The 26305-nt window shown below is 29.6% G+C and overlaps 5 protein-coding genes and 1 long non-coding RNA gene across 6 annotated transcripts; 1 reads left to right on the forward strand and 5 right to left on the reverse strand.

The window, feature by feature from the left end:
* Positions 1 to 1332: 1332 nt before the first annotated feature.
* Positions 1333 to 1632, forward strand: LOC108456557 (protein 108-like). The gene has a single exon (XM_017755104.1). The coding sequence runs from the start codon at positions 1333 to 1335 to the stop codon at positions 1630 to 1632; it is 300 nt and encodes a 99-aa protein (XP_017610593.1).
* Positions 1633 to 2305: 673 nt separating this feature from the next.
* LOC108456330 (CEN-like protein 1) lies at positions 2306 to 3566 on the reverse strand. Its single transcript, XM_017754928.2, has 4 exons — positions 3258 to 3566; positions 3110 to 3171; positions 2980 to 3020; positions 2306 to 2884 (listed from the first exon to the last, which is right to left on the reverse strand). Exons 1-4 carry the CDS (start codon positions 3456 to 3458, stop codon positions 2667 to 2669), a joined length of 522 nt encoding a protein of 173 aa, XP_017610417.1. The 5' UTR covers positions 3459 to 3566; the 3' UTR covers positions 2306 to 2666.
* Positions 3567 to 12009: 8443 nt separating this feature from the next.
* LOC108454583 (heat stress transcription factor B-2a) lies at positions 12010 to 13590 on the reverse strand. The gene is made up of 2 exons (XM_017753087.2): positions 13062 to 13590; positions 12010 to 12957 (listed from the first exon to the last, which is right to left on the reverse strand). The coding sequence occupies exons 1-2, from the start codon at positions 13314 to 13316 to the stop codon at positions 12232 to 12234; spliced, it is 981 nt and encodes a 326-aa protein (XP_017608576.1). The 5' UTR covers positions 13317 to 13590; the 3' UTR covers positions 12010 to 12231.
* Positions 13591 to 18347: 4757 nt separating this feature from the next.
* On the reverse strand, positions 18348 to 19392 carry LOC128284361 (uncharacterized). Its single transcript, XR_008274790.1, has 2 exons — positions 19118 to 19392; positions 18348 to 18662 (listed from the first exon to the last, which is right to left on the reverse strand). It is a non-coding gene; the product is annotated as an uncharacterized LOC128284361 (long non-coding RNA).
* A 2190-nt stretch (positions 19393 to 21582) lies between these two features.
* LOC108455369 (cannabidiolic acid synthase-like) lies at positions 21583 to 22080 on the reverse strand. The gene has a single exon (XM_053022295.1). The coding sequence runs from the start codon at positions 22078 to 22080 to the stop codon at positions 21583 to 21585; it is 498 nt and encodes a 165-aa protein (XP_052878255.1).
* A 33-nt stretch (positions 22081 to 22113) lies between these two features.
* LOC128284315 (berberine bridge enzyme-like 18) lies at positions 22114 to 22832 on the reverse strand. The gene is made up of 2 exons (XM_053022297.1): positions 22587 to 22832; positions 22114 to 22437 (listed from the first exon to the last, which is right to left on the reverse strand). Exons 1-2 carry the CDS (start codon positions 22830 to 22832, stop codon positions 22114 to 22116), a joined length of 570 nt encoding a protein of 189 aa, XP_052878257.1.
* Between the last annotated feature and the right edge of the window lie 3473 nt (positions 22833 to 26305).

Consider the following 26305-nt stretch of genomic DNA (forward strand, 5'->3'; position numbering starts at 1 on the left):
CATAAAACTTATGAATCACTTTACAATTCAATCCTTATATCATTTCTAACTTGAATTTCTATCAATTTAGCCCTTAATTCATCATTTTATTTAACATGGACAATATCTAGAAATCTAATAACTTCAAAATATTAACTTAATTTCATCAAAACTTTGTTCTAAAACTTCTAAAACATCAAAATTAAGTAAAAATGGCTAAATTGACTTACCAATTAAAGTTTAAAGCTTCAAAATATCAATTTTCCCTTTTCTCCCTTTCTTTCTTTCTTTCCTTTCTTTCTCCCCTGTTCTTCTCTGTTTCGTTTCCATTTTCATTCTGTTTCTTATGTTTATATATAATATAATATAATATAATATAATATAATTAAAACATAAAATTAAAACATAAAAAAAATCTTAGATTTTCTTCACGGTACACCGCCTCACTTAGGACAAATGGCATAATTGCCATTTTGGTCCTCTTCATTTTCTTTTAATCTATAATTTAACTTTCATCCTTTATTCAATTTAGTCCTTTTTCTTAATTACTCTTCATTAAATTAAATTCACTTAATTAAACTCTAATTAACCACTCATTTTACTTGTAAATATTTTTAATAAATATTTACTTAATCTTTTCAGAAATGGAGACCCGAAAATACACTTTTTCGGTAACGGTAAAATTCGGGTCGTTACAATTTTAATCAAATCGGACCAGTCGGTCGAACCAATTGAATTAGAAACTGAAATAAAAAAATCACAGTTAAACTGGTTTTTAAAATTCTTAATTCTTATTTATTGTTGAACTGACGATCGAACTAAAAATTAACGGTCTGATCATTTTGACTACCAATCTAATAATTAAAAGATTGATGCAACTATCATACCGTTACATCCAATCCAACTTTAGTAAAAGGTGATATTCTTTTTTCTGATATTAAAAGATATAGTGGAAAAAAATATTAATTAGCCTAATGTCATCCGCTTGGCTGGACTTGAATAAAGAATTTTTTGTTCACTTTTTTGACTGAATCAGAATTTAAATAAAATGATTATTAAATTATTTTTATTTTAAATTAATTATTAAATATGTAAAACATTAATAAAAACTTAAACTCAAGTTCGAATATTTTTAAAATTCCATTGAATTATGTTATCAAAATTTTTTCAATTTCAAAATTTGGCCCAAGTCATACATCCACGAGAAATGAACCCACCAACTGTTCTAAAAAAAAAAAACTTAGGTAACTCACACAATCGATCATTACACTGATCAACCCCCCAAATTCGAATCTATAAATACTAAAAATCCCAGTGAATAAATCTCAAAAAATGAAAAACCAGCAAGAAATCATGGTAAGTCTCAAATCACTTGTATCTCTCAGTTCCCGATCCGCTGCCGTAGCACTACTTGTGTTGGTGGTTTCAGTGGCAGTGCAGACCCATACTACAAATGCACAAAGCTGCCCGACCGAGCTGACGAGCCTGAACGTGTGCGCACCTTTCGTGGTGCCCGGTGCAGCTGTGGCTAACCCTAGCATTGACTGCTGTAACGCACTCCAATCGGTGCACCATGATTGCCTTTGCAGCACTCTAAGGATCGCTTCTCGACTCCCTTCTCAATGCAATCTCCCACCACTCACTTGTGCTTGAAACAAAAGCAATGGTGCTGCCTGCTTAATGGGTAGGAAAATATAATAACGCCATGGAATATCGATAACTCCCTGTTTTTTTCTTTCTTTTTTAATGGGTAATAATAAGCAATGGTGGTGGTAAAATGGAAACTAATAAGAGCAGCAGTTTCTTTTATATATTTTTCTTACAAAACAGTAAGTTTTAACATTACAAATACAATAAAGTAACGTAAGAGCAACTATAATATCAAATTAAATCAATGCAAAGCATAATGGATAAAGAATTAGAAGGAACGGAACATAATTCTCACGTAATCACACAACACAATTTTGTATAGTTAAGCTTGAACTTGAATACTCAAATGGCTTAGGATTTTATTATATAATTTTGATTATATTATCAATTTTTCAGTTAATATATCATTTGTTAATTAATTAAATTTTACTTTAATGTTCAATTTAATATTTTTAATCTCAATTTGATACCCATATCAAATGACACCATGCTTGCTTTAATAAAAAGATAGGAATTTAATTTGAAAGAAAAGAAAATATAGGTATCAAACTAATCATTGAAGTCAAATTTAAGTGTTTAATTTGGTAATTGAGACAAAAAAATTTAAGCATCAAATTGAACATCAAAATTAAACTCAAGCATTAAATAATATATTATTTCTTTTAAGAGATGTAAATATAAAAATATTTTTTATACAACTAAATAAATATAAAATCATTTTTTGTTGTTGAAATATTAGACATTTTACACAAGCGACAATAGCAACGCATCGTATAGTAATAACCCAATACCATAACATCATTGGCGACGAAGAATGGTTTTTTTGACGCAGACAGGCAGAAACGAAACGAAACCTAGTTCTTACATAATAATAATAGTCACCCAACCCAACAGTCGACGGCGCACTAGATTGATTCTTAACTGTAGAACTAATCTGCTAGAAACCATACGTGTCAATCCCTTAACCAAGGACAGATCAATAGATTGTTAATTGTTCCTTCATTTTATTATACTTATTGTCTATGGGGCTGCCATAGTTATCTTCTTCTTGCAGCAGTTTCTCTCTGGGCATTGAAGTAAACCGCCGCTACCGGAAGACCCAAACCGTTCTCCGCCGAGAACCTCCTGGTGTTGAAGTAATCCCTCGAAGACGGTGACTTCACCGTTCTTCTTCCTCTCTGTTTGAAAAGTATGAACACGTATCTGTGGATGCCGACCGCCGGATTTGGAGCCTCGTAGCTAATAAGTTCCCTCCCTGTCATCGTCGTTTAAAATCGATTAAATTCAGCCCCAAATTTCCATAGGTTAAAATGCATATATATATATTGAAATTGGGTTTCCGAAATTCACCAAACGAAACATCGGTAGTACCAGGAACGTCGGTAACCATCCTGCAACAGAAAATATACGTTAATGGCTGAAATTTTTACAAATTATAAACACATATATAAATATATATACAGTTTATATTGATACAAACCAGTGCAAATGTTCTCTCAAGAAGGGGCCACTAGGGCTTGGAGCGTCGGGGTCTGTCATGATCTATACAAAGATAGCAAAAGGAAAATAAGATAGAAAAACAACTCTATACATGACTGTAGAATGCAAGGGTTTATCGTGGAACTTACTAAAGTGTAAGCGTCTCTCATGTCGTTGCCGCCGATTTCAACACGAGGCCTAGCAGAGATGACAGCAGGCATGAGCTCATGGCCATTGGCGACTTGTTTGTTGGGGTTGTACGTTACCGTCATTTGAACACTTTGGGTGAAATTGTCCACCACTTCTCCTATAACTCTCCCAACGGTAAGTGGCTCAGGGACTCTTGACATGATGAACAAGACGATAAGTATGTATGTTTTAGCTGCTTTGATGCAATAGATTTGAAAGAGTATGAAAGCCTTTTTATAGATAGAAGTAGGGATGGAAATGACGCGAGATCAGATGGTTTTTTTCTCGTTGGATCATGTCCCAATTATAAAAGTTTTAAGAAATTTTAATTAAAAATATACGAAATCAGTTAAAATTATGTGAAGAGATTTATTTATATTTGTTTAAAATTAAAATAGGATTTACATCCCTTTATATCTTTTTGTACTAATAATATTTTAATAATTTAATTGTTGAATTTATTGATATAATTGTACTTATTATATATGTAAATTTTGAAACTAATCTAATATCTCTATCATGTTGATCTAATATATATATATATATATATACATATCTTCATATTTATTAAATGGTAGTTAAAAATTTTTAATTTACATCAAATTTGACACGTGTAATTTATATGAATGAAATATAAAATATAAATATTTAATTGTTAAAATATTAATTATACAAAAATAAATGTAAAAAGATATAAGATTATTTTAATTTTACATTGATTTAAATGAATTTCTCCATGGTAAATTTTTGGGGTTTAATTCAAAAATTTTAATCGAAATCCATTCCAATTTCCTTAAATTAAATATTAAGAAAGTTTAATTTTATAAAGTTAATTCGAATCAAAATTCATAAAATTTCTATCTCTAAATAAAAGGGTGAAAGGGACTTGAAAAAGGAAGCTTGGGTTTGAAGCTGAATGATTCGAAGATGCTTCACTAAATAAGAGGGAAAAAAAATGTGGATTTGGGGTTTCGAGAAAGAACAGAAATTTACAAAATCACGATATATGGAATCTAACACGTTTTTGGCTTATTTGGGTTCATTAAGAATGAAGAATATAACTTTATTTCTACTTTAATATATATATATATATCTTTGGACAAATGGGAAATCAGCATTTTATATAGTGCATTATGTCATACCCTAAACCTCATTAGAAACTAGAAAATCAACCAAAAATGGAATTTATAAATTTGACGTGTATAAATGATAATGGTATTCTATTCATTTGATAAATGATAATTTATAAACTAATAATATATTATTGTTGATAAACTTATCAACATGTATTAGTAGATAATTCGATATTGATGTGGGAGGCAAAAGGTTTCATTCAAAATGGTTGGCATGTAATGCTGGAAAGTACAATTTTGGCTTGTCCCTAGTTTTTTTTTTATCATTATTTTATTAAAATTATATTTTTAATGTTATTTTATAATTCATAGAGATTAAAAGAAATTCATGATTACAATGTAAGAAATGTTACTATAAATTTTTCAAAATTTTTATTTAAAATCTAGAAAAATACATAATAGAATTTAACACATCAATTTTACTGTTTTTTAAAACTTTATTCATTTTTCATCAATTTTATATAAATATATTTATTTTTTCACATTATAACCTAATCATGCGATTACGTTGAAGACATGATACCCCATACTATATGAGTAAAACATATCTTTTAGTTTTTTTAATAACTCTTGATAACTTCTCATGTATAAATATATATCCCTTCTTTAAGGAGACTACGATTCATTCACGTGACATATTAGAAGTAATTAGGCACCATATTTAAAGACATATTACACTCTTAGGACTACACGTATCTTCAAATACATATAAAAGCAAATAAAAAATAAGTGGTGAATACATAAAAAAGCAAATAAAGAATAAGTGGTGAATACATAAAAAACCGAACGAGTTGGAGAAGAGACGAAGAGTTGGATATTGAGTTAGATATATATGTCGTGCATTATATTTCTTATATAATATATATATTTCATTTATCACATCCAAATTAGGTTGATAATTTATCTTTACATAATATTTCTTAAATACATTTTTTTCACCCAAATAGTAAATTTATCATAATGAATCTCGATGTTTCCATGTTAATAGAATAAAATTATTTGTCTCCTTTTCCACAGAACAGTGCAACACACACACATTATCCCTTAAACTTTTGAACAGAAACATGACATATAAAGGTTTATAACTTTATTCCCTTTCCAAATTATGAATAAGATTCAAAAGAATAAGAGACAGTAGTGATTTATTGTATTCTAAAAGGAGAAAAGCAATATGTCCACCTGTACGTAGGGAAATCATAGCAGCCAACCACATACAAGTCTTTTGTCTTTCATATACAACAAGGGTTAAACCACTCTTTGGATCCTTAATTTGGTAACTATTCTCAACTTAGGATCTGAATTTTTTTTTTGTCCAACTTAAACACTAAACTTGGTAATTGTTCCCACATTTTCTTTGTCCAAGTTCATTTCTGAACTTAGCAATTGCTTCCACATTAGGGTTTAAACTTTAGGGTTTTCAAAAAGTTTAAACTCTAATGTAAATAATTACTAAAATTAGGGCCTAACTGAAACAAAAACAAATTCGAGCCCCCAATGTAGAAATAATTGTGAAGTTGAGTGCCAAAAAGAAAGTGATTTAATCGAAGCACAAAACGAACATTGGGAAATGAATGAATGAATTCTAGACAGAGGAAAAGGAACATGAAACGGGGAACTGCCACATATCTGATATTGTTTGGCTAAGAGAATAATATAAACCTGTCTGAATTCGACACGTTGTTGAGGGATTTTCCCCAGGATAATTTTCCTTTTTCCATTTGACAGGGAATTCCTATCACTCAAAAGTTTCTTTTTTCTTTCTCCGATTCTCTTCGACTAACATTTAGCTTTTACCTGCTCCCTCGACGATCAGCATAGAACCAGGCAAATATATGCTCTTTAAACAAGTGGTTTCTTCACGACAATGGAGCATGGCTAGGGTCTGGAATTGCCTCCTGGACTTGAAAGCCTGGAAACTGCACCATCACTGTTAAAATTATAACATAAAATCATGGAAAAAGCCTGTTTTGTTTAAACGATGAATATGTCTCTAGGGACCATGCTCGTTATATTCTGAAACTAGCCACCTGAGTTAAGGTTCACCATACCGTTATGGTCTTAACACAAAGTGTACGGTGATTTAGTCCCTGGTTTTGAACTTTCAAGATCTGTCATGTTACACTTTCATGACAGTTTCGAAAACATTGTTCATACGTGTATGGATAAAAGTTCGGATACATTATATCTTTATTTTATTAAAATTAATTATTTTTATAAAAAAATTTTGAACATACTTGATTATTTCATCAACCACGTTAATAAAAATAAATGAAATTTTAAATAAAAGATCAATTTACTCTTTAATGTAATATATAATAATTAATTTACTTATTTTTAAATAAATAAAAATAAAAAATTCATCATGCTTCTACTAAATATTAAGAGTGTATTCGTTGGTCAATTTAGACCCATGATCCACAGGATTGGACCCATAGGCTCAAAATTCTTACCCCTTGGAATTGATTGGGCCATAGCTTTCAATTTCTAAATCCCACATTTTTAGACATTATGACTGCTTCTTTGAAATTTATGTACTCATAAAATGTTAACTTATTATTTTATTGAGAAAAAAAAAATGAAAGGCTAAGGAAAGCAATGACCCCACTTCAATTGAATGCTTGATCATGAAATCCGTTGAAGTTGGGATAGTTCTTTTGACGCTATGTGTAAGCTTTTCCGTATTTAAAGTTTCGATAGGTTTTAGGGTTAATTTGCTATTTCACGTTTGAATTTAGTATTTTTTTTGTCTCCTTAAGTTTTAAATTTAGTAATTGTTACCATATTAGAATCTATATTTTAGGGTTTTTAAAAAAATTAAATTTCAATATGAAAATAATTGTCAAGTTTAAACCTAAAAATGATTTAACCTTGAATTTTAGTATTTAAATTTGATAATTTTTTAATACAATATTGAGGATAGGGTTGAGGTAATATGGATTTGAATCTATGCTAAATGTGTGTCTATTAAAAGGTTTAACAACTACTCATCCGCTCCATACTACTTTTTTTTTCAATTTTTAGATCTAAATATTTTATCTACATTAATTATGGAATTTAGTAGTTTTTTTAGGTTGGTTCCAAATTTAGGTTACGTTAAAGTATGATAATGTGAAATTTTAATGTTGTGATATGTCATATCAATTGATTTTTTATATCTTTTTCATATTTTATATAATTTTTAAAATCTTTAATTAAATTTTAAAATATCACATTATCATATTTAATAAAATCTGAATTCAATGATTAAATTAATATATATATATATATATATCAAAATTTGAAATTAATATAGATAAAAAATTCAGAGACTAAATTAAAAAAATATTAAATTTAAAGACTAACATTACTTTTATCCCTTAAAATTATCATGGCAGTATGCCGTTAACTTTAAGGTATAAAGAATATTTGTTTAACAATCACTTCATATTTTAGACATCATCGGTGTAGCTTCGATGATGATGGTAATAATAATAATAATAATAATAATAATAATAATTTAACGCTTAATATTTATATTTTCTATCAAAGTTAATTTGGTTATTATTATTATTTAACTAAATTGATCATTAAAATTTTAAAATAATTAAATTATTTTTCTTTAATAAAAATGTTAACTAAAATATTATTTTTATTGATGTTAGTGTGACAAACAATGTGAGTTTATATGCACTTCATGCTAACATTACACTATTTATCTCATATATCACATCAACAAATAATTTAAAATTTATAAAATATTTAAAAATCAAAACAATTCAAAATTTAGAAAGAAAATAAAAGTTCAAAAAAAAGTATGAAGTACAAGTTACGTAGGTTGTCATGTTTGAAATTTTAATATTTTAATTAGTATTTCCTTTAAGAAAAATAATAATTTAGTTTTTTAAAAGATTGATGGTGAAATTTGATTATTTTTAAAAAGATCGAAGACCAAATTTAACTAAAAAAACAAGTATTACCCAAAAAATTAGAACTCAACAACATAAAGGGTAAACTACACCCAACGTCACTAAATTATTAGAAATTTATGTTTTGACCACTTAACTTCAAAAAATTACAAAATAATCATTGATTTATTTGATAATCAGTACGATAGATTAGTACCCATAAACTATGAATAGAAGAACATATCTTAGATCCAAGTCAATCTAGTAACTAATATCGTAGATTAAAAAAAATATTTTAATTCTAATTTATAAATTCATCAAATTAAAAGTTATTTCATAAAAAATTAAATTATAAAAGAAGGATAGAATGAAATATAAGCAATATGAATAAGAAGAATACCATAGAATAGTGATTTATTACTGTACTTTGGCTTTGTAAAGGGTTTTTGTCTTTTTGGAAGTAAAATTCAACGGTGTGAAGATATTAAAGTAACCCAACAAAAGAACAAAACACTACGTGTCGGAAGATTATAAACGAGAGAGAATGAAGGGCAGACGATTTTTGCTCCTTGAAAGCATGGTTTTTTTTTTTTGGGGTTCAAGACAATCAAGTGTACTTGTTTCTTAGTCTAAGTTAGATTTTTTTAATAATTTTATTATATATTTCGATTATATTTATTTTTATATAATATTTAAAATTATTTATAATTCTTTTTAATTTTAAATAAAAAAATAACACGTTTTAATACACTCAAATTTACGTTATTAAACTTATTCACAATCAAATCGACTTTTTATTTATGGATTTATGATCACATATGGTTCCGTCCTTGGAATAAATAATAAATGTCTCATCTGAGTGTTTTTATTTAATTTTTAATATATAATATTATTAAATATAGATATGATATACTTACGTTTTGAGAGCTTCTCTCTTATTATACTAACTTTACGGGACAACGCTCTTGATCAAGAATCACTTGGTGAGTTAAAAGATTCCCATAAGTTTTCAATATCTTGCTAGCCTCCAACCATGGCAGCTCATGGTATGGTGGGGACCACACTCATATTTCTTCATTTGTTTGTATCTATATACCACATTTATTTATTATTCTCACATGATACTACATATATCAGTTAAGTTTCAAGGAGTAAGGATAAAAATAGAGTGGAGTGAAGGCTTAAATTTATTACGCCTCCGCATTTGCTTCGATTCACTGTATATGTATGATATTGAAAATTATTATTATTCTCATGTATGATGGATATATATCAATCTCCGCCCCCAATTTAATTTTTGATAATTATTTTTAATCTTTTAAAAGTTAAATAAATATTTAAACATAAAATATATAGTTTTTTCTATAATACTTTATTACTTTTTATTCTTTTAATAGTAATATTATATATAAGGATAAAATATTAATATCCATAATCGCTTTGTACCCACTGTTTAAAAGAGAACGTCCACCTTAATTTGTATCCACTTTTTTTTTAAATATATGTTCTATTCAAAGCGAACAGTTTAATTTTTACCATTTTACCAGAATATATGAACTTAATATGAGAAGTACATTTCGCGATATTACCATATAAGGCATTTGGGGACTAAAGAAAGGAATAGCTCTCTGTCTACTTCTTCTCACAATCTAACCCTTCAAAAAATTCAAAACTTCGATCAACTCTTATCTCATACAACTCTTTGCCAACTGTAGCCTCACATTAACAAGATATGTTTAGAAAAAACCCCCCATAGGGATAGACTTGAAACATTTGAGTCACGCTCACCACGAAAAAAGCTAAGAAAAAGAGCATTAAAAAAAAGAACCTTGGGATCTTAGAAGAAAATTAATTGGAGACGCCAAAGCAAGAAAAGGAAGGCCTAGCGAATGCTTTTTTGAAACAAGTCCAAAAAGCCATTGCATGCGAGCAGACAATCTGCAATTTTTTCTACTTCTTTATAAATGTGGTTAAGGCCTTTGTTTCCAAGCTCTTTAGGGTTTCCATTATCTATAATTGTTTTCCCCCTTCAATCATGGACCTACTTACGGCTTCTCGTTTAATTGAATCGCCATGGTTGCTACTGAATTTAACTTTTATTTTACTCTGTTCTAGCATTTTCTCCTTTGCAAATTCATGATTTATGAAAAGTGAGGGTGTTTTAAAGATTGAATTATTTGTTGGATTAATTTGAAACCAGAGAAAATTTATCCTAATATCAAATGTTTTGGTGAATTAAAATTAAAGTAAAATATCATATAATATTGGAAGATATAGTCATCAATTTCAAAAGAATTAGTATTTATAAACATTAAAATAAATATAAAAATTACTTATAGGATAATTTGATTTTATAAAAAATCAAAATCAAAATTATAAATCTTTAAAAAATTTAACATTAAGATAGCTTATATTAAATTATAACTTCTAAAAATTTATTAACAACAATTTTACTTTATGAATTGAGGTGCTCAAAACTTCTGTTAAAGGTGATTATGAGTTGAGTTGGCTCATAACAATTTTTTAGGCATGTTTGATAGGCTCAGGCTCGACTTGATCCAAAAAAATAGGCTTAAAATTTTACTTAAATTTAGCTTAAATAAAAAAGTTAAAACTCGAGCTCGGCCTAGCCTACCAGTGTTAAAATTTTTAATAATATTAAAATGAATGTTTCTCAACAAATTGAAAATAAATAAGTAAAAAAGTCTTTATACTTAAATAATACTAATATAGATGCAACTTAATAAGCATATGTCTTTAAAATAGCAGATAAAATTAACAATAAAATAAGAATTATACAATATCTAAATAATAACAATAAAATAATAATAATAAAATAATAAAATGACAGTAAAATTGTGAAAAAATAGCAACAACTTTTGTTTGCAAATTTGGGCCGAACTGAGCTCAGACCAAAACTCGAGAGGACTTATTTTTTTGTCAAACCTATTTTTCAAGCTTATATTTTTACCTAAATTCTTTCACTTTTCAAACGAGCCTTCAAATCAGGTTAAGTGACCCAACCCATGATCAGGTTTAGTTTATATCTATCACCCTTTTTATCTATCCTAATAATTAAAAAAATACTACAAGTACTTTTTATATGAATTTTCGTGATTAATCTACATGCCTTTCATTTGGATAATTCTCTTTGGAGGTAATATATAAATATGTCCGTACTTAATTTGATGGTTAAAAGCTATTCACCCATATATTTTACGTAAGTTTGAATGTAATAAATAGATATTTCTAGCATGTGTGTGAGTATAATTTCTTACCAAAAAACTTATAAAAAAAAAATCCTTTTACTTCTATTTTAAGAAATTATTTTTAAATTTAATTTCATTCAAAATATCACAAATCCCATTGGTACAAAACAAATCAATATTCTGTACAAGTTGTTTATGCCGTGAGAGTGAGACTAACAACTCAACAATCTTAGGCGTTAACGGCACCTAAAAAAGTCTCACAAATTCACGTCATTGTCATTTATTAACTTTCTATTGTTAAATTACAACTTAATTTCCAACCAAACACATTTCATCGAAAAAAAAAAATTCAACCTTTTCGATTCTTTTCATTACTCTCGAGGATTAAGCAAAATCTAGAAAATGGGTTCTAATTTTCAATTTTTATAATTAGAAAGATAAAAAAAAAAGAGAGAACAGTAAAATATAAGACTTTGGACTTTAAAGTCGAAGAAAAGAAAAAGAAAAAGAAGATATATACATATATTATATATGGAAAGATGTCCCACGAAAGTTCTTGAAGTGGGGGGTGGGTCCTCCCTCAAGGTTTCAGAAATCACGTGCGTTTCATTCGCACGTGAATTCCGGTCTGATCACCGTAATCATCATCCACAACCCGATACCCGACCAAAAAGCTACCTAAAAAACCCGAACCCGAAAAAAAAAAAATCAATTACAAACCCTTTGATTCGCTCGGTGAAACTGCCGAAGCCACGGAGCGTCTTGAATCCCACGATCATCATCGCGCCCTCGGTTCTGGCAATCCAACGGCTCTAATTTAATAATCTCACTTCCACCGGGCTGTTGCAGTTGTAATTGCGTTTCGTCTGCTGCCGTCGCCGCTTCCGTCGCTACGCCTTCTCCTTCTTCCCTGGCGCGCTTTGCCGCTCCTCCTATAGGAACGCCGAATAACCTCGGACTCGTTTCTTCTTCGACTGATTCTCCGCATGATAACCGCTTCGCCGGCAAGAAATCTAGCGGTTTGTGCACCGGAGAAATGTTCTCCGACTGAGAACTTGCGTAATTCGACATCAAACTGAATATATTATTGCACAAACTCTTCATCTCTGATAATTGTTTGTTAAGCTGCACGTTCTCTTTCCTCAATTTTTCGTTTTCTTTCATGAGCTCGGCCATAACGGTTCCTGCTTGGTTCAGCCTTGAAGGCGATGAGGCCGATGAAATGACTGGAGATTGCTCGTCTCCAGAATTCGACGGTGATATAATAGGCTTCGCCATTGGAATCGCCGCAACCGTCACCGGAGCCACCGTAACAGCTGCTGCTGTTGGCGACGACAACTTCCGCCGCTGGATTTCGCACAAAAGTCGCTTTTCACCTCGTCGAAAATAATCGTTAGAGAATTCCCATCGATCGGGCACCACTTTTCTAAATCCCTAAAACAATTAACAAAAAATCAACAAAAATATATAAAAGAATTGCACGCTTAGAATATAAGAAAAATAAGATTAAATTTGAGAGATTCTTCTATTTGGCTCACATAAGTATTGAGTTGACGAACAAAACTAGAGAAATTGTTATGCTTGAAATATTTAGGAAGCAAATCACGAGCAAACACCGTGGGATTCCAAACGATAAAAGTAGATCCGTCGTCGTTCCACGAAATCACGTCGTCAATCGTGTGATCATCAACCAATTGATACGTTTTAGTCAAGAACGGTGTAGGTATAGACCTTTGTGATTCCGCCGTTCCCGTCGTTGCATCTCCGTTTTGCTCCACCGGCGGCGGAGCCATCAGAGACAACAATTAATAATTCCTTAAAGAAGGTGTTTGCTTCGTTCACCAGAGATGAGAAATCTGATTGTTAAATTCTAGAAAGTTCAAATTTTATGATGATTGCGAAAACAGATAAGGGGAAATAGAATACAAAAATGAGCGAAAGGAAAAAAAAATTACAAAGGAAAAGTGAATGGAACAGAAGAAGAAGAGAGGAAAGAACGAGAAGCTACGTTACGTCTCGTCGAGAAACTTCCCTGTCGATGTTATTCTTTATACGTGGCATCGCTTTTTTTTCTTTTTGTCAAGTAAATTATTTTTACTACCATAAATTATTACTTCTGTTGAGGACCAAAATGACTTGTTTGAAAAAAGAATTTTTAAAAAGTATTAATATAGAATTACATTTGACCCATCTTATATAAAAAATAGATACATTAGTCTATCTATATTATATTAAAAAGAAAATTAGCACTCTTATTAAAAAATTTATCAATTTTTATTGTTCAAATTAAATTATTATACATCAAAATAATATACACGTAGTAGCTGTCAATCATATTATTTTTATTAGTAAAAATAAATGAAATTACTAATATATAGGATTGATTCACTCTTTAATTTAACGTACAATGATCGATTTGTTCGGTTTTGAGTAAAAAAGACAAAATGCAATCGACTACTAGTATAAATGACTTTATAATATTTTTACCAAAAGAATTATATTATTTAAAAGAACATATTTCAGCTTTGAATACTAAAAATAGTTTCCTAATTCATTTTTTGAGTAAAAGCTTATTCGTATTAAAAATGAAAGGTTAAGTACATCGAAACTTACAATTAGAATAACTAAATCTAGAAACTGACAACAAAATAGATTTGCCAACATGCCTCAAAATGGAATTGTCCTCTCCCAATACTTGTCGACCAATAATTCTTGTATTCGTATTTACTAAAATAGGATAATGATATAAGATTGTATAATTGAGATGAGTAAGAAAATAACTAGGAAAAATCTCACACCACGCAGAGTTTGCAACATCCTTATATAATCTTACCCTGATGTTTGTTTTGGCAAAATTACCTCTTTCCCATGTGAAGCATCTTTCTTGATACCCCATATTAGTCGAGTTACAGAAATCAAGCATCGAACGAGAGTCCCCCATAAAATGATCATCTCATACTCGACCACCTTCTTTTTTCCCATGAAGAGAATATGTCATTGAAATTCCTACGACCATCTAGGGTAAACTTTGATCTTGACCCAATTGTCACAAAAGATTCCAAGACTTCGATATTGGTCAATAATTTGGAGCACCTTAACAACTTGTAAGCCTCCATCTTATACCCATTGAGTCTTTTATTACTTCAACATTAATATGCGATCTAGATAAGGTCCTAAGTGTGATATTATTATCCTATTTCCATCCCATAGTCAACTCTCCATGTAACCCCTTGGCCGAAATATCAATACCAAATCCAAAACCACATCTCCTTTGAATCCATTTCATCCTTTTAACATCCAACTTAGTTTTAATTAAAAACACAACCTAGGGATTAATCTTATTCAACATATGTTGAAACTTTTGAACCGACTATGAATTCCTCAAACCACGAACATTTCAACTTAAAATCCTCATCGAGTCTAGTTGACCTGCTTAGCAAGTTCAGCTGATCTCGTAGATTGGCTCGCATTAATAAGCTCACCTAAAATCTTGTTCGAATCCTTGTGGAAAGAAACTGGCGAGACGTTAGAATTTGATCTGGGTCTCTTTTTACCGTTTGCATTTGATATTTGGCTATCTTCGTGCATAACGTTTCCATTCATTCCCTTCGGCCCAACCTAATATCCATCCAATCTACTCGCTAAATTAATTCCAAGATTGAAGCACATTCCCTCCATGAAATTAGGGATATAAATATCCCTAGATTCCCTCCCTCTCTTATTTAAACCTTCTAAATTTACTTCTCGAAAATCACCTTCTTCCCTTAACCATATGCTTATTCTGACAGTCGCCCGACAGGGAACCACCTTGAGTGAAATATCCTATTCCAATGGCACCTATTTTTTTCCCGTGAATGATTTGCATTGGGCAAAACATTTTGCCATGACCAAGACGACCACGTAGAAAACAAAATAATGTCAACTTTTCATACTTCAAATTCACATAGATTTGCTTTGATTGCGAAAGAACTAGTTTTTTTTCTCCTTTTGAATGGCTGACACACATTCATCCTCACTCGAATTCTCAATAACTCCGAACACTATTAAAAATAGATTTGGCATCATAATCAATAAACCTCCCAATGAAATTGCCAATTTGCTTGGCTATTGTTTTAGATATTAAGCCATGCGGAAGATCACGAACTTGAACTTAGAAATTGAAGAAAAATAAAGGAACCCCTAACGGGCCTTCCCCATCCTTAAGCTTGTGAAAAACAAGAAGATGGCTGTTAAACTTGCATAGAGCAGCATCTATTACTCGATCCAGATCTACTTGGTAATAAAACTGAAATAAAAATCTCTTTTCTTCCACTTAGCGTCATTAACCCCCCAAAGGGTGCAAAAAATTCGCTAAAGTTGTTTGCATAGATTGGAAACTTACTATGCTAATAATTAAAAAACACCCCACCAAACATAAATCATTTGGTAAATCAGAAACTGAAGAGTCGGAGTAAATTTGGCACGCCTCTTCCTTCCCATCATCCATATGCAAATCTGCTAAAGCTGTTTCATTCCCTGCACTTAACATCCAAGAAATTCCTCTAAGTTAGAAAAAGCTGGAAGCATAAAAACCAAAGAAAAAGGGACAAAATAATTTGAAAACCCACATACGATATTTCCTAATTCATTTCTTTTAATTCTATGGTTTTATAATTAAGTATATATAATAGTGTTTGTTTAAACATAGTATCATATGTTTCCATAGTTTAATTGGTACCATACTTGGAACTACGTGATTTATATTATTTAAGTTGGTGATTCCAGCTTACGCATTATACAAATTAACATAATTTTAATAATGTAATTATTTTAATTTTAGAAATCAGAGGTCAGAAAGAAATTAAAAATTTGTATAAAAGGGTAATACAAGTCAATAGATTCATAAAACCAGCAATCACTTGTTGACTTATAATAAACATATTTATATTAAAAATATCTATGATATATATAAATTATAAATATATAAACATTTTCTTAAATATCTTCCTCAATAAGTTATTTGAATGGGCAATGAAAAAGAAAAGGAAAATAGAAATGTCAAAAGGGCTATCCCACTAGATTGGATAGAATATACCTTCAATATTCCATCAATTATCAGAGGGTGATTTTACCTTTTTAAACAATGATAATTGATTTCTTATCTTTTTTGAAAGTTTTTTAATCTTTTATTTTATATTTAATTTAATAAATTACATTTATATTTATTTTATTTTTATTTAAAAAGTTGAAGTAACTTTAGCAATCCCTAATATATATATATATATATATATATATATATATATTCTCGTTTCGATTACTAAGAAAGTATAATTTGAAAACTTAGGCTTCTTTTGTATGAGTGTTTAGATTTAAACGTAACTTAAGCTTCTTTTGTATGAGTATTTGGATTTAAACGTGCTTGTAGCGATGAAGTGAGAATGAAAAAAACTATTAAGAACATTAGATTAGAAATTAATATAATATTTTTTAAATTATTTAATTTTTATGAAATAATTACAAGTATGTGAAATTGTAATTTTATTTAATAAATAAAATTTATATCATAATATTTTTATAAATATTCTAATTAATTGTTTTATATTCATTTTAAATGATTTTATTATATTAAATGATAATTATTTTTATTTTTATAATTAATTCATTTTTGGAATATGCCAAGTATTATTTTCACAAATGATAACACCATACTTTTGTCTAAAAATAATAATAACACTATGAATTTTTAAAGTATCTATTTGGATATTCTTTAATACAATAAAACATATTAATACTGGAAATTGGAAATTATAATTTTATTAATAAAAAATTATCAAAATATTTTTTAATTTTTACTGTTGATGTAATTATTTATTATTTATTCAAACAATTATTTAGCTTTATCCTAATGCATTGATAATTATATTATAAGTACTTTTAATGTTGTTTAACCTATACATTTTTTAGTGTTAACATATACAATTTTACTTTTAAAAGCCATATAAAATTTTAATAATATCATTTATATAAAAAATTTAATTAATGTATTTTTTACTATATATTTTATAATTTAAATAAAAAATCCACTTCTACGCCTTCCAATCACTTAATTTTATAATTTTCTTCCAAATCATCTAATCTGACCATTATATATTTTTAACCATTACAAGCTTCTAAATTATTTAGAGACTATGTTTTGGATATGGTTTGTGTTACCCGCATACCTTTTCTGGATTTTGATATAAATTTGGAAGAACATATGTTTCCTAAATTCCAATTTTTCCCTGGTCCCCTCTATATATTAGGATACAAAATTGCCCCCGAACTGATATGAGGTTTTTAGGCCATGAATTAGTCTGGCACTCAAAATAATGCCAAATATTCTTTATAATTATCGAATTCAAGAGAAAAAAAAAAAGGCGTATTTATCCATCAACTTAAAACAACTCATCAATACAAGCCGCCACTTTGATTTTTCTTTTTTCTGCTATCTTCATCACGAATTATTATTGATACATAAGTGGTGGAATTGTTTAATTTCATAAGTAGACTTATCTTATTTATTTAGTTTTTATTTTTAAAAGAAAATTATTTAATTAATTATAAGTGAAATTTTTAAATTCTACAAGATTAAATTCCACGAGTTAAGAGGTTGACAAATGTTCTATAAACTATAATAAAATTAAAAAAAACACATAATAATTTTTAAAGCTGCTTTTATAATAAAAAAAGTATACTGCTATTGTGCTAAATACTAATTATTTTAAATTATCAATTAAATGCAATTTCTTAAGTCTACTTATGGAGCTAAAAAACTTCACCAAAATATCAAACAATAGCCCACAAAATAGTATGAGAAAATATTTATTACAAGATTAATAGTGTAAGCACTAAATTTTTGTCCGACTAGAATTCGTGTTTAAGTTCTAAAATTTCAATAAAATAAAATAAAAAATGAAAAAATTTCAAAAAAATTACATCTTAGACCCCTGAACTTTCCTTAAATTACATTTAACCCTAAATTTTCTAAAAATTACATTTAGCCCCAGAAGTTTTGCTGCATTTGTGATTTGGTCCTTCAAACAGATTACATGATTTGGGGCACCCACTTCCCAGATTTTCAGGCCAAAAACATGGGTGGTTGTTCCTTCTTCACTCACTACCTGCAAATGGCATAGAAAACAAGCAAAATAGTAGAAATAAAAAAGGAACACACACAAAAAAAGGAGAGGATTCTCCCATTTAAAAAAAAAAAGAGCAAAAAATTCCAGCAAAAAAAAATTCTAGCAAAAAAAAAATATTAGCAATCAAGAGAAAAAACGCAGAAAGGTGGATCTTCGATTTCATTTTATTTGTTTTCATTTCGTTTTAACTTCTTCTTAGTTTCCTTTCAAATTTACTGCAAATCAATAAACAAAAAGGGGGTTTTGTTTTCAAATACAAAAAAGAGGATTGTATTACACAGATTATTAATAAAAAAGAGAACAAAAAAGGTTGTTTTCATATTTTCTTTCCTTGGTTTTTTTTTTCTTTCTTTAGATTTTTTTTTATTTTATTTTTTGTGTTAAATCTTTTAAAAAAATAAAAATAAAAAACAAAAGAGGGGCTGAAAACTTACCTATTCTTCGCGTCCCGCCCCCATTGGAGATTCCCCGATCCAAAAGGGCCACGAAACCCCTAAGGTTTCTCGTTTAGGCTATGGAAAAGAAGAGGGGGACGAGTACTCGGAGGGCAAAATAGGAGCTTTCTCACTTGAACTTGGTGAGAGAGAGGTTTGTTTCATAGAAATGAAAATGAAAAAGGGGAAGGAAATAGTTTTTGGTTTTTTTTTTCTCTTGAAAAAGGGACCAGCAGAATAGAAAAGTAGGAAACTTTTTTAAAATCATTTGAAAAGGTACCGTGAGTGTAGTGGGGGGGGGGGGGTTGTGAATTCTCCCTAAAAGGAATATTTGTGCGTTTAGTCCTTTCCATTCGCAACTCCATTCAATCGGCCCCCATTTCCAATTTTCTTTTGTTTTTTCTTAATTCTAACCCTCAGATTTCGTTTGGTTTTTGATTAGGTCCCTGATTAACTTTCCAGTATTTATAATTTTGTACCCAAAATTTTAACTCGTTTTCAACCATGTCCTAAATCTATTTAATCCATTTATTAACTTTTAAAAAATAATATTTCACCTATGTGTTATTTAAAATATTTTATATGTTATTTACTTTACATCTATTCCAACTTATTTTAATGTATTGTTTGTTTAAATTCTTATTATTTATTTTAACTTGCTTTATGCATATATTTTATATTGGTCTATTTTATATATATTATTTATTCCTTACCTACTATATATATGTGTACATATATTCTATTTTAAATTGTTTTGTACATTGTTGATTAAATTTCTTTTCTCATTATTTATTTTAAATTCATTTATTAATTATTTGAAATTTGTTTTACGTTTTAGTCATTTTAGTTTGCGTTATAATATTTTTAATTCACTTGTCTTTGATTATTAATGATTAGTATTCAAGTTACATATGTTATGTGATTATTGCCATTGTGTATGGTATAATTAGTTTATTCGTATTTTCGTTATTGCCATTTGCTTGTATAATATTGTATTTGTGTTGTTATTACGTACTCTATGTTATATTTTTGTTTTATCTAGTTTAAATCATATCATACATTAACCCAACATACTTGCCCGACTTGGATCGCTTGATTTTTTTATTCCAAACAAATAATGTACGTCGTTCAAATGCCATATTCGCTACTACTCAAAAACGAAATTTTCCAAATAAGGCAATGTTATGCATTTTGAGATATCAAGGAATTGTGCCCTAACTTACGGGGTTTCGATTTTCTCGTTATTTCTAAATAGCTAAATATCCTTTTTGAGTTTTAAAACACACGAAACTCAATTTAAATTAAAAGACAACCTTGTGCTCAGGAATTCATGGTATTGTGTCCTAACTTACGGGATGTGATACTCCGATATCTCGAGATAAGGAAATCTTTAAACAAATCGATTTAAGTTAATTCAAGAATTTTAAAATCGGTATTAATAGAAAATATCGTATTTCAAGCCCCTTCCCGATTTTTAATTTTCGACATTAAGACACTAACTAATCAATTCGGTACCAATTTTTTGGGCGTGTCGAGGGTGCTAATCCTTTCTCGCACGTAACCGACTCCCGAACTTATTCTCTCAAGTTTCATAGACCAAAGGCCCTGTTTTAGTAAACTAAAATTGATTTATTAAAACAAAGGTGATCCGATCACACCTAATAAAAGATTGGTGGCGACTCCCGTTTTAATTTTCACTTTCAAACAAAGTCGATCCCCGTTTTTAAAAGAATGGTTTCGACAAATAGGAGTATACTAATTAAAAAATAAATATTTTAACAAGAAAATATTTAAACTCCACAAGCAAGAGCCAATGAATTAACAAGTGTTTAATAGGAGTATACTAATTAAAAATAAATATTTAAAAAAATGGCAAATAATAATTTTTACTTGTAGTATAACAAATATTAACTCAAATAGTATTAAAAGATTAAAATTATCTTTATATTTTAAGATGTTTTATAAATTAAATTTAAATAAAAGTAAAAAAGGTCGCATATAAATTAAGAAACTACATTGCTAAATGTCAACAGATAGCAGCTGGATTGTCTCGAGAGTAAATTGTACCATAGATCCCCCAAACTATGGGTCTAAGTTTAAATTGATCCCTAAATTTTAAAATATTTTATTGATATTTTTAAACTTTTAAATTTATGTCAATTAAATCCTTTTGTTAGTTTCACTGTTAAATTATACATTAAAGCCCATGTTGCCTAATTTAAAAGTAAAAAATAAAAAATAAAACCTTAAAATGAAAAAAAAGTTGACATTAATGAAATTCAAAGGTAAAAGGGAGGGAAAAACTATCTAAGCATTCCTTTATTTTGATTAATGAAACAATAGTATACCCTAGTGTTTAAAATTGACATTAACCAAATTTCAATTATTTTGACTAAACTTAAATTCAAATCTGTACTGAAAATAATAATAAAAATAATAAATCCATTGAAGTTTCTTTTTCAACCTTAGACCGTTGAGGGAATGCTTTGTTGGTGCTTGAAGAAATTATGGGGATCAATCAACGATTTCACCTTCACCAATTTCTCAAAGTTTTTCTTATAATATTTAAAACCCCAAATGCTGCTTTGTTCATAATTTGTCTTGTCTTTATCGTTAACTCCGATGTCTAAATCCCTATAATTAACATAAGCTTCTCGTGGAGATTTCGAGACGAATGATGTCATGTAACGATGAAGCCTGCGCATCCAATTTATATACTTTTCGAAATGCGTAATTTCTTCATCTTGACCAGTAGCATACATGATGCTATAAATATTGCCAGCTCTGTGCGGAAATGGAGTTTCAGTTTCCAGGATCTCATCCATTCGTGCACCATAAGGAACCAAGTTCATATATGCAAATCTTCCTTCATATTCATCGAACATTGGCCCCATTCCCTTGAATACGAATTTCGGGATTGGTTCTTTTACGTAGTCAGATTTCACTTTGAAATACGATTTCATCGATGCGGTTCTATCAAGCAAAATCTCCGTGGGTTATGTTGTGAATTGAGCGAAGTAAACAACGGACCGAATCCAACTCATTTCGATGCAATCTTGTTTCAGTAATCCGAGCTCGGGAAACTGTTTTTCCATCAACGAAACGAGAATATCGGACCGACCGAGAAACAAAGCTCTAAATGTAACTTGAATTGATCGCTGGCCTTCACTGGCTTCCGCCCTCGATATGGTGGCGAGAATGAATGTATCATCGGAAAGTTTGGGTGCAATGTATTGCCATCTATGAACGACTTGCATTGCATTTTGTTGTGGGGCCTTTGTGACGGTGAAAACTGTCACGGTTGATGGAACATGGACTAACTTTAATTTCCAATAAAAAACAATCCCAAAGCTACCACCACCACCACCTCATATCGCCCAAATCAAATCTTCCCCCATCGATTTTCGATCGAGGATTTCACCGTTAACGTTGATCAATCGAGCATCCACAATGTTATCGGCAGCAAGACCGTATTTCTCGACAAAGGGCCATGTCCTCCGCCACTAAAGTAACCGCCAACGCCAACAGTATGGCAAGTACAGGTAGGAAAGTCGAGGGTTCCGCTCTTTTCAGCAATCCTATATTGAAGTTCGCCTACCGTAGCACCACTTTCAACCCATGCAGTTCGACTCTTGACATCGACATCGACCGATTTAAGATTAACCAAATCAATGACAACAAACGAAGCATCGGCAATGTACGAAAGACCCTCCATATCATGGCCGCCACTTCGAGTTCGAATTTGCAAACCATGTCGTTTCGAACAGCGAATCGTTGCTTGGATATGGGATGCATGCAATGGTGTAACAATGACTAAAGGCTTTGCAGTACCATTTATGGAGAATCTAAGGTTTTGAATTGAAGATTCGAATATAGATGAATATGAATTATTGGTTTGTAAGTAGATTACATAAGAAATGGGAAATGAATCATTTGAGTGAAGGGAAAAAAGACATTGAAGAAATTTGTGATGTGATTGAGCTTGGACCGGCCATGAAAAGGAAATGAAGAGAATAGCAAAAATAAGGGTAATCAAAGAACAATAAAGGGATTTCATTTTTCTTCACCAATTGGGGGCTTGTTCTTGGATATGGTGATAATGGAGTTGCCTTAATATAGTATAAAGACTAAAGAGTACTTATTTTCATCCATTTATTTTTATATAATTGAAAAGTTACTGGTTTTCGATTGATTTTGAAATTAATTAGAATTGAATTGTATTATGAATCAATATCAAATTTGGCGTCTTCAATATTTTTTTTGAATGTTCAACATTTACTCTCTGTTTTTTTTTTTTTGGTTGATATTAGGTTAAAGGAGGAAAAGGTGAACGAAATGAAGTCCGTAAATTTGCTCGTAACAGGCAGAATGCCAGCAGTAGGGGGGTAGAAGGAAGGAAGGATAAGAGGGTGAAAGTGACTTAAGGAGAAGAAGATCACTGTTGTCTCCTTCTCTCATATGCTTATATCTGGTAGAGACACCTCCATCTTTTAACATGTGAAATAATAAAATTGTATAAGATTTTAATTTTGTAATGTATAAAATTACACTTTGATCATAAAAATTATAAAATTTTAATTTAATAGTTTAAAAATGATAAAGATATAAGTTATTAAAATTATAAAATTACATTGTAGCTCTCGTAAAATTATATTTTGACTCCAAAAATTCTTTTTAACTTCACTCTTGATATAGAAGGTCATCCCTTGTTTCATAGTGTCACAAGGCAAGTTGTACGGTTGTGCAAACGATGTTAATAATGATTGATTTTGAATTAGAATTTCACAAACTTGATTCGCACCATGCTTACTTACACATGCATGAGTTCTCGATCCAAATTTTATTTTGTATTTGAGTCCTTCCACGTGTGGATCCTGTCAAGATTTATTCTAATATATGATTAAATATATTCCCATTAATATTTGAAATAATTTAATTCATACAAATGCATAATTTGAAAATGTGTTTAAACATCTTTGAAAACGTCAGTTAGAAACTTTGGTCCTACAATTTTCATTTACCTTCAAAAAATATTTAATTTAATTTTCGCTTATAAACGACTAATTTGCTAAGAGTTGGACAATTTTCATGGATTTACATTTTGTTGAACCTTAGCCTATTAGTATTGGGCTATAGTTTGGTATATCATTTACTATTGATTTTTCAGAAATTCTAAAAAGGAGTTGGATTTGTTGAAAGATTAAGTTATCTCATTTTGAAAATCTATTTTTTTCATTGAGATGATTAAAAAAATAAATTTAGATAATTAGGTTCTAATTATATTCGACAATATTTAAAATTACTGATGCGGTCGTTGAGAGCACCAAAAATATCCTATTCCCTGTAAAATAATGAAAAAGAAATAGTAAAGGAGAAGTAGGGTCGAATCCTCAGGGACCGGATTATACGAATGCTTGCCTCTCGAAATCCTGGGCAGAATCGTGCCCAAGAAAACCTGCGTTCCTGGAAAAAAAATAAAAAACAGAATTTAAGAATTGATTTTGGAAGCGAAAATAAAATAAAAACAGAATTTAAAGTTTACTGAAATTATGATTACGAAAATAATAAAAATAATAAAGAGAGTTTTAAAAGAAAAAAAATTCTTGTAGGAAAGTTCCAGCCTCTGGTTGTCTCATTCCGCCTTGGGCTCAATCCTTGGCTTTTGGATGATCCTTCTCGACTCAAGTAAGCCAGTTATAGTGGAAGAGGACGCCTACAACCACCAGCTCCAAAGATTAGATTTACGATTTTTAGGGAACCTGACTTTAGCCAGTAATCTATGCTAGATCAACGCTTCTCAATGGCGAATCTCACGCCATCTTGTCTCTTTGGCTCGCCAACCTCTGACGCAGTAAGTTAACGAACCGACTATGCAGTCCTTCCAAAACATACAAAGCGGCCGCCTTTGCATATGCAGAAAAGCTTACTTCTTAAGGGCTATGGACGGAAGCGTCAGCCCGTAGTGCGGAGAAACGAAGAATACTTGGCGAGAAGGCTAAGTACGGATTCTAGGCCTCAAGAATCCTTTTTGGGGAAATATTGACAACTTTTGGCTAGAAGGGTTTTTTAGAGGCTCATGATAATGGAGGGAAAGCAAATAAATAAAAATATGGAAAAAGAAATTTTATTGAAAAGAAATATGAAAGAACAAAAGACTTTTGGGGGAGAGTGTTTACAGAAAAAAATGCTCCAAATAGAGTCACTTCACCCCCTATTTATAGTGCTAGGGAGATAGTCTAATTGAACTTAAATTCTAAAAAGATAAATACATTTAATTAAAGATAAATAAAGATAATTAAAATAAAATCCTAAAATTAAATAATCCTAATATTTATCTTAATATTAATTATCCTAATATAAATAAAATAAAATAAAATAGAGTCTTCCAAAATAAAATCTCTTCTATTTGCTTTTAAGTCCTTGTGCCTTCCATGTTCGCACTTTTGGCACCATATTTGTCCCACGTTGCATATTGGCCCATTTAATCTCCAAATTGACGCTTTTTCCCTTGAATTTACTTTTCGCCTCCAATTAGTCCCTAAAAGATAAAAAGACATAAATAGCTCGAATTAGTAGGCTCAAGCTCAAAATAAACACATGATTAATATATAATTAGATTCTAATTATATTCGACAATATTAAAATTACTCATAATAAATCGAAGATAATACGTTTCATTGCACTCAAATTCACGTTTTCTACATTGATAATAATGCCATGCCAATTGAGCTAATACTCAATTGATAAATATATAGCATTTATTTTTATATATTAACTAATTTATATTATATAAATATTAAATGCTTTTATAATATTATTTGTAAACATTCTAAAACATGTTGATGTTGTAAAATAAATGGTAAGTGTTACATGTTTGGTAAAAATAAATTAATATGAATTATTTATATATGCGGGTTACTAAAATATATACTAAATTCAATTTAATGATACAAACTTTTTATGTTTTGGTATAATCAGTGTCGTTATTTGTATTATGGTTTGAGTATAATCACCCTAAATAAGTGGTTACTAAAAATATATACTAAAGTAATATGATTGCATTAATATTTGTCATTTTAGTTTTAATTCTAAAAAATTAATAAAGTTGGCCATTAATATTTACAAAATCTATTAATTTAGTCTTAACTCTAAAAATTAAGAAATTATTTTAAAATTTTTATTTTTAAC

The sequence above is a fragment of the Gossypium arboreum genome, chromosome 11 (genome assembly GCF_025698485.1).
Source record: "Gossypium arboreum isolate Shixiya-1 chromosome 11, ASM2569848v2, whole genome shotgun sequence".
Taxonomy (NCBI): Eukaryota; Viridiplantae; Streptophyta; class Magnoliopsida; order Malvales; family Malvaceae; genus Gossypium; species Gossypium arboreum.